Here is an 8,293-nt window from a genome sequence, read left to right on the forward strand (position 1 = left end):
AAGTGCTTGCTATAGATAATGAAAGAGGATCAATTGTAGGAGCACAAGTTTCAACAAAGTATTTTTGTATGTAAGCTACAAGATTGTTTTAGTCTTTCAAAAGCAAAGGAATCAAGTCTTAAAATATAGAAAAAGCTTGTTACGACAAAACTTCGAAAAAGTATTCGTATAAATATCAAAAGCTTTTTGTTTGTTTTCGAATTTTATCTAATGGCTTTGTTATTTCCGAGCAGAAACAATTCTTTTAAATATGCGAATCATTTAAAAAAATAATTTCTTTATTTTTCATGGAATAACCCATGCCATTGTACATCCTAATAAAGGGTACCCAACATTATTCATGTTTGACAAAGAGTTTGGATGTCACTTTAGGAACCAAAATCAAAAGATTTAGAATTACAAATACTATAGTAGTCACGTGAGAGTCCTTAAAAACACATTTATTGGGTATTATATATGTAACATTTCTTAAACCTCCCCATTTATTAAATATTGCATAGCAATAAACATTACAAAAAGCATAGACTTCTCATATAACACAACATGATCAATTTTTATCAGAACTTAGAACTTGGGGAGTTGGAGTTGCACCTATTGAGTCACTAGAAAATGTCCTAGAGCTTTTCCATGTGTGATTATAGATATACCATTTTGCAAATATAAGGAATAACAAGAAGCTACAAAAACTAAACCCTGCAAGGAGTAAGTAAAAGTAATCCAAACGACCATCATTTAGGTCATTTGCAAGCCAACCAAGGTTTCCATCATGTTTGGTTCGTCCATTAATACTACTAACTAGTGCACTACTAAAGAAAAATCCAATTGAAAATGAACCAAGGCATAAGCCTGTGGTGAAACTTCTCATACCATATGGAGATTCCCTATAGAATAAGTCTAGTTGGCCAATGTAAATAAGCGCGTTTGCAACTCCAGTGAGTACATATTGGGGGACAAGATAGAAAACACTCATTGGGAGAGTTAATGTGGTATGTCCTAAGTTTTGAATATCATGTGCTACTATGAGTCTTTTCCTTTCAACTATTGATGCAATAACCATTGAAAGAATGGATAATATTAAGCCTATACCGATACGTTGAAGGCTTGTAATACCATACTCATTTCTTCTCCATGACCTAACAAATGGAATCAATACTCGATCATACAATGGGAGTGTAACTAGGACAGATACTTGCATGAATACGGTTAATGAGGCTGGAGGGATCTCAAAGTTCCTTCCTATCTTTCGATTTAAAGTTACTCCTTGCTCAACAGAGAATGTAATCATTTGTGCATATGTTGTCCAAAACATTGTAGTGCTTGCAAGTATGGGTAACAATCGAAGAAACATTTTAACTTCTTCTATTTTGGTAATGGAAGAATGTGTCCATGGGCTTTGAATCATATTGAATGTCTTGTTTGTAGGTTCAGGTATAAGAGCAGCCTTGTCTAAACACCTGATGTCAAAAAAAAAGTCATACAAGTGAAATGCGTTATAAAATGGGTGTAAAAGAAAAGTATTTAAATCCAAAATATGTTCCACATTTGCAAAACTTACTAAGTCTAAAACATTTATCATTTCATATATGTCGTGAAATAATTTTCCTATATTGACAATCGATGACGAGAAATGAGTGGATGGGATGTCGTGGAAGTGAATTTTGTAGAATCAAATATTTATAACTTCTATAACATCTAATTTCAAAACACTTGAGCTCAATATTTTTAAGTAGCCCTTGTTTGTTTTTGTTTTTTTCCAAAAAATGTAGCCCTTGTTTTTAATTTGATTAAATATACGTAGCATGATAAAAAGTTTTGGGCACCTCACGTAACAAAAATCCTGATGCAATCTTTTAGTCTCTAGTTTCTATTATGTAGATATGAAATTCCATTTTTCGATACAAGAATGTATGTTCCCTTTTAAGATTAATCCTCAAGTCGTGTTAAATTGAAACATGTTTTGTTTTGTTTGCCTCAAATTTTTATGTGATTTAATACGATCTAATGTTTGTTCAATTAATGGAAACTTAGATGTCAAATATTTGCGCTTGATGGCATCAAATGATGCTTATCAAATTTCATACATTTGAAAGTTTTATGCATATTTTTTGGATATTCCATGATTAAAGAGAGTCTCATAGTGTATGAAATAAATTGATCATATTTTGTGTCTTTAAAGAGTTCATAAGAAGAATTTACATAGTCAAAAGTACTCGAGCTAGGTCGAATATCAAAGAGAAAACACAATCTTATTTATAATGTTGTAATCCTGAGGGAACCTTTTGCATATACAAATTTACAATGGATCTTTTTTTAAATATCAATAAGCTGCCCACCATCTAATATCACATGTGAACACAAACTTGTTTTTCTCATGTCCTAGAAATTATGACTAAATTGTAAAAAATAAGAAATGGAGGGATACTCACAAGAATTGATTTGTATGAAGAAGGCTTGGTTCACAAGAGAACTCGATTTTGTGTTCATTGGTCGAGGAACTTGGATGTGATGGGGAATCACAAACTCGTGACTCGCAATTGTGGTTATAGAAATGAGAGGTCTCATTTGGTATAAGGAAGTGACGGTTCCTCCAAGAAGCAACTAGAACTTGAGCAACTTGTGTGAGAGGACTACCTCTAGGTGGTCTAATACTATAAATTTTTGAGCCACCTATAAATAAGGCAAGAGAAATTCCCATGCAAGCAAGAGAAATGCCATACCCTACTCCTCGCCCTTGATTGTCTTGCACATATACAAGTATTGTAACGGCCATTATAGATGCCACGGACAAAGTGACTCCAAACCAATTGAAATAGGATTGCATTTTTTGCCTTCCCTTTGGGCATCCATCCTCAAATTGATCGGCCCCTAGTCCTGATACATTGGACTTGATTCCACCAGTTCCAAGAGCTATCATATACAATCCTCCATATAATACCATTAATTGACGCGAACTTGCCGGTTCACATCGTGAACCATTTATGGTTAGTTCACATGGAGGTGGTCTTAAGCTTTCAAGAGATGCCGACAATACCATGAGGATTAATCCCTGACGATACAATCATTTTGAGTATATTCGCGCGAGGAAAATGATTCCATATGCCAACATCTTTCAAGAATAGTTAATATAATGCATTGCTTTCTTTCACTTGAGTTATTATTGAGGTAAAATTTAACACTAATTAAATGACAAATACTTCTTGATGGAAATTTGAAAACAATGTTGCAAATAATTTGGCATGTTATACATACATGTCTTAACCATAATGTTTGCCAAAATTCCAGAGTTTGTTTTGTCATATATTATATAGAAACAAAAATCTATTACACTACACATGCATATTACAAACCCTTGGTTGTAATATGGTGTGCTCAAGGTGGAAACATGCAAACAAATGTATGTGTGTGTATCATGTTTGATTGATTTAAAGATAAAGGGAAATTTCTTATTGTGTTCAATGCAATAGAAATACAAATGGGTTGATTTTTTATTTTTTTATTTTTTTATTTTTTTATTTTTTTATTTTTTTTTTTTGGGGGGGGGGGATGGGTTGAATATATTACTTACAACAAATTGGATGCAAGATCCAACAATTATCGTTCTATAACGACCCAAGTACGTATCTGCAATGAACCCACCTAGTAAACAAGTGAGACAAGAGGCCCCCAAAAAATTGGTAACTACATTAGCCGAACTAGGGATCGTTTCATGCATTTGGTCATGTAAGTAGGTGACCAAGTTCAATGCTATCCCTAATGTTGCTAACCTCTCACATGCCTCCATACCTAGAAACAAAACACGTGCTCATATGTTAGAACTCTTTTGATGGTGCATATATAAAACAATGAGTAAACCTTGATAATGGATATGTCATAGCCATCAACAATTAAAATTAGTAGTTAATTTTACATGTTCATACTTGTGGTTTTGTGATGTTCTTTTCTAAGCTATGTTGAAATAGGAAGTGCTTATGGGGGCCCAACATATATTCCTTTCTATAGTTCTAAAGTAATTCCCATCTTCTTGTGCACCTTTGTTAAACATGAGCAATGTCCAAGAATTAGTGCCAAGGGATATATCTCATATGATATCATCTACATTGTGCGCATTATTAGAGGTCCATGTATGTGGACATATTTTCATTCAAACAAAATTTGGAAGTTCTTGTTGATAACACTTTGGTTTTGCGTATTAAGCATATAAAAGTTTAACATGTTGAAACCCTTAGTTGATCCTCATGTGAGGTTAGCTTAACTATGTGATTGTTAACGAAGTCTTCACACATAAATTACCCTAAAATATAGAAAATTGTGAGATCAACACTTGTCATAGTAGTTTCTGCCTAGTCATGCATGATGCCAAACGTAGGTGAAACAATAACTATGTCAATAGGAGCATAGCTTGGCTTTAACATCTATTGCAAAATGACAAGAGAAGAAAATTTAATAATCAAGATTAGCACATAGACTACCCCCTAATTATGTAGATCATACGAATATTGTATGCATATGATCGTCAATTGCTTAAAGGCACACATCAAATGTGTGTGTGTGTGTGTGTGTGTGTGTGTGTGTGTGTGTGTGTGAATAGCCACCAATATGTATATGATCTAGGTCCAAGCCTATGAAGGCAACAACTACTCAGGATAAGGTCTAGTATCAACACCCGATTCTATCTGTTGCAAAAAACATGCATAGACAAGGTGGTGAAACTTAACATTGGAAAAGCATATTGACATATGAACGATGATTATGTGGGGGGTTGGGGGGAAAGTGTGGGGTGAGAGATTAATTGGAGTGCTTATGTAATTGAAAACATAGTTACATGAGCAAATTTAATGATGATTGGAGAGTTCAGTTACTTCATGGTAAATGTAAATGAATGAATGAATGGAGAGGAAGTTAGGCTAACTTAGGATTAAGCAAGATGCCTTCCATCCTCCTTTGTTGATGTAGCGGGTGGAGTTGAGATCATTATTAACATGGTGAGAGCTAATTGCTTGATGATCAATTGCCTTCTCAAGATCCATCATAGTCACACATATATTAATTAAAGTCTTTGGAACAAAGTTTAACTCTTGAGTTATATTTGTCTCTTCATGAGTTATATACATGAAGTTTCATTGCATGTGTGTGTGTGTGTGTATATTGTTATACACACACACACACATATATATGTATATATGAAAGCTCTTTGATGTGGTCACACATTGATATAACTTTGTCTTCATCTCACCACCTTTTCTTTTCCTTCTTTCGTTCCATTTTAACTTTGAGAAAAGTAATGTCATTAATTTATATCGATAACTAGCTCCTAGAAGAAAGTAAAGTGGAAAATGAACACCACAATTCATGAGAATCGATCATGGGTGGAAAGGACTTGGATTTGTTGATCCATGGGTATCAAATAATTGAATTTATCATTTTACTCCCATTACCATGTACATAAACATGTTCGGTTGTTTGTAGATACACACACTTGTTTTCTAGTAATATGCTAGGCATACATATATGCTCATACACATTTGTTTTCTACCCTCAATTTGCAGCAAAAACCCACAAAGAATTTTGAAAAGGCAATGACATAAAAAGGTATCAAAAGAAGAGACATAGATGTGCAAGTCGGTGTCCTAGGAACATGTAAGCATACAAAGGATTTTTGTAGGGAGTTTTGAAAATGTCAATAAGGATCAAATGCAAGAGTGAGCAAATATCCGGTCATTGCGAGTGGATCACATCATCCAAAGAGCTTACTATAAACATGGGTAAGGTTGCAAATGGTTGTCATTCGTGGATGCCAAATCATTAAAACAATATTTGAAAATAAAAAATAGAATCCTAATTGCAAACAATGTGTGACGTATTACGAGAACAACATTATTTACAACCTAGATTGTTAATTGTCATAGCAAAGTTTCATATGTTTGGTTTCTTCATAAAACATGGCATTGAATTTCCTTTTTAGAAATCACAATTTCATCTTACCCAACAACATGCAAGCTTATAGTTTCTCCTTCAAATATGGCTTTACAAATTTACTTCAGAGTGGATAGGACATGCTTACGTATTAACATTGGATTGATGTATTTCTATTCTAAGAGGCATGATTATAAATTGTATGTCCTCTAATAAGCCTTGAGCACATGTAGTAATTTTAATAAACCACATGCATTGGTTCATATTATAATGATAGAAATCTATTACTTAATTACCTCTATTCCAAGGTTCTTCGATAAGATGGGATTGATTCAATTATGCCCATGTCCACGGACCGCAAGCTCGATTGCAACTACGTGTGGTTCCTTTACAATGTTAAATATATGCACTATAAGCGAGTTTCAATTTCGAACCTTGTGGTTGCTATGGAGAATCTTTAATTAAGAACATAAATGCGATGACATTAAGACCGGCGAGATAATAATGAATATTTAACCAAGCGAGATCAATTTGAATATGCAATCAAAGGTACACAAGTTTAAATGTTGTTGCAACCACGAGACTTGCAATGCGATGTAGTTTGCCTCTTTTCGTTAGTGTCACGTGTTATTTTTGAGAGGTTTGTGGTACATTAACCCTCTAGTTGGTAAATGTCACTCATCCCCAACAAACATTCATAGGAAAGTTATATATTTAGCTTGGGTATTACCTTTTCTCCATTGCTCAAACTCTAACATATGTATCTTATTTGAAGCTACCTATTAGTCACTAAAAGGATTTTGGAGCTTACTAGCTCTTCTTATTTTAATTTATCTTGTAAGTCATAGACTGATTAGTTGGTAATAACTTATTTCATAATATAAAAGTGAAGGATGTTAATATAGTTTTTTATGAGTTGAAATTTGATATGTTGTTGTGGATAAACTTTTATGGAAATATGTTGTAGGAGTGACAATTGATGAACATACATAGCATAAACAACTCTATAGGAAACAAAATAGCATACACACACAATTTTGTTAGAGGAAGAAACGAGGATCGACTTAGAATGCTTTAAAAAACTTGAGATGTGAGATTGTAGTTTTCTAAAGGTTTAAAAACTTTATGAATAGTATCTTCAAGAACTTAGAATGCAATTGCTCATTCAAAGATTTATTTAATAAGAGCCAATAGAGAAAATGTGTAGGGGGGGGGGTCTTTTATCTTACATTCACTATGCATACTAGAAAATGGAAGACAATCTATTGTATGTATGGAATAGATTATGTCTATCTACCAAATGTTGAATTATTGGCTATGCATGCATAAATATTCTGAAATGTGACATATGATCTAAGAAGGTATATTGTTTGTTAGGGTCCTTCACCACTCACAACCATTGGCTAGAGAAATGAATACTTGCCAACTAAGATGAAATGTTGGTAGTACATGGTACAAACGCATTTGAAATAATGCAAAAGATTTTGTTTACAAAGCATCTTAAGAGAATTGCATGCATAAATATTCTGAAAAAAAGAAAGATATATGGTCAAAGAAGGTGCATCATTTCTTAGGGTCATTTGACAATCACTTAGAAAACTGGCTGAGAATTTAAAGGTTCCTTTTGTCACCCTTATGTCTTGAGAAATGGTATGCACAATACTTCCCAACTAAAATAAAATGCTGGTAGTACTTGATACAAACACGTCTAAAATAATGCAGAAGGAATTTTATTCACAACACAACTCAAGGGAATTACTCAACTTGGTATATTCATAATAATAGACCCACTTTATTAATGGGGCTTTCCACTTCTCTTCACCCATGTACCATAATGCCCAGATTATTCAATCACCTTGAAGCCATATCAATTGTAAAAAGTTTGGGGGTCATACATTATGCTTCTTATTGCAAATGTTTGTTGATGTCCTATGATTAGACAAGTGTCAAACCATTTTCATTGCACACATGATCAAAGAAAAATGTCTTTCATTGTGAGTTTGTGAAATATTTTATCATTTGGGAGGCCATAAATATTTGGCAATATACCGCTTGAGGAAATATCATGCACTTCTAATACCTTCAATGTATAAGTGCACTACACTTGATTACTCAATTTCATTCAAGTTACAAGAACGTGGCAGCCAATAGGGTTGCTCCAAAGATTTTCGTTGGCTATTCTTACCCCTTGTTGCATAGTTAATTTGGTAAATATAAGAAATCATGCCGTATTAAAGGGCATTGAACCTGGTGAATGGAACTCTATCTCAACAAAATAAATAGTAATTTTTGAAAAGAACCCACTAAATCATAAACAATTGATTTGGGGAACTTGGCAAATGGAACTCTATCTCTATAGATAAAGTTTTTTTTTTGGGAA

The 8,293-nt window shown here is 33.5% G+C and overlaps 1 protein-coding gene across 1 annotated transcript; it reads right to left on the minus strand.

Annotated features, from left to right (window-relative positions):
• Positions 1-464: 464 nt before the first annotated feature.
• LOC147849050 (protein NRT1/ PTR FAMILY 6.2-like) lies at positions 465-5,136 on the minus strand. Its single transcript, XM_087337848.1, has 4 exons — positions 4,910-5,136; positions 3,566-3,783; positions 2,427-3,046; positions 465-1,454 (listed from the first exon to the last, which is right to left on the minus strand). Exons 1-4 carry the CDS (start codon positions 5,109-5,111, stop codon positions 548-550), a joined length of 1,947 nt encoding a protein of 648 aa, XP_087193974.1. The 5' UTR covers positions 5,112-5,136; the 3' UTR covers positions 465-547.
• Positions 5,137-8,293: the final 3,157 nt, after the last annotated feature.

This window comes from Azolla caroliniana, unplaced genomic scaffold, assembly GCF_043228905.1.
Source record: "Azolla caroliniana isolate FFs.n. ecotype wild unplaced genomic scaffold, voAzoCaro1.0.p SCAF_140, whole genome shotgun sequence".
NCBI lineage: Eukaryota > Viridiplantae > Streptophyta > Polypodiopsida > Salviniales > Salviniaceae > Azolla > Azolla caroliniana.

Bases quoted from the DNA above. Each gene is read 5' to 3' on its own strand.
- LOC147849050 (XM_087337848.1), bottom strand. From the start codon at position 5,111: ATGTATATAACTCATGAAGAGACAAATATAACTCAAGAGTTAAACTTT. The intron at 3,784-4,909 runs GTTAGCCTAACT...TTTTGTTTCTAG, and splicing joins GGCATCTTGCTTAATCCTAA to GTATGGAGGCATGTGAGAGG. The intron at 3,047-3,565 runs GTAAGTAATATA...TTGTATCGTCAG, and splicing joins GATCTTGCATCCAATTTGTT to GGATTAATCCTCATGGTATT.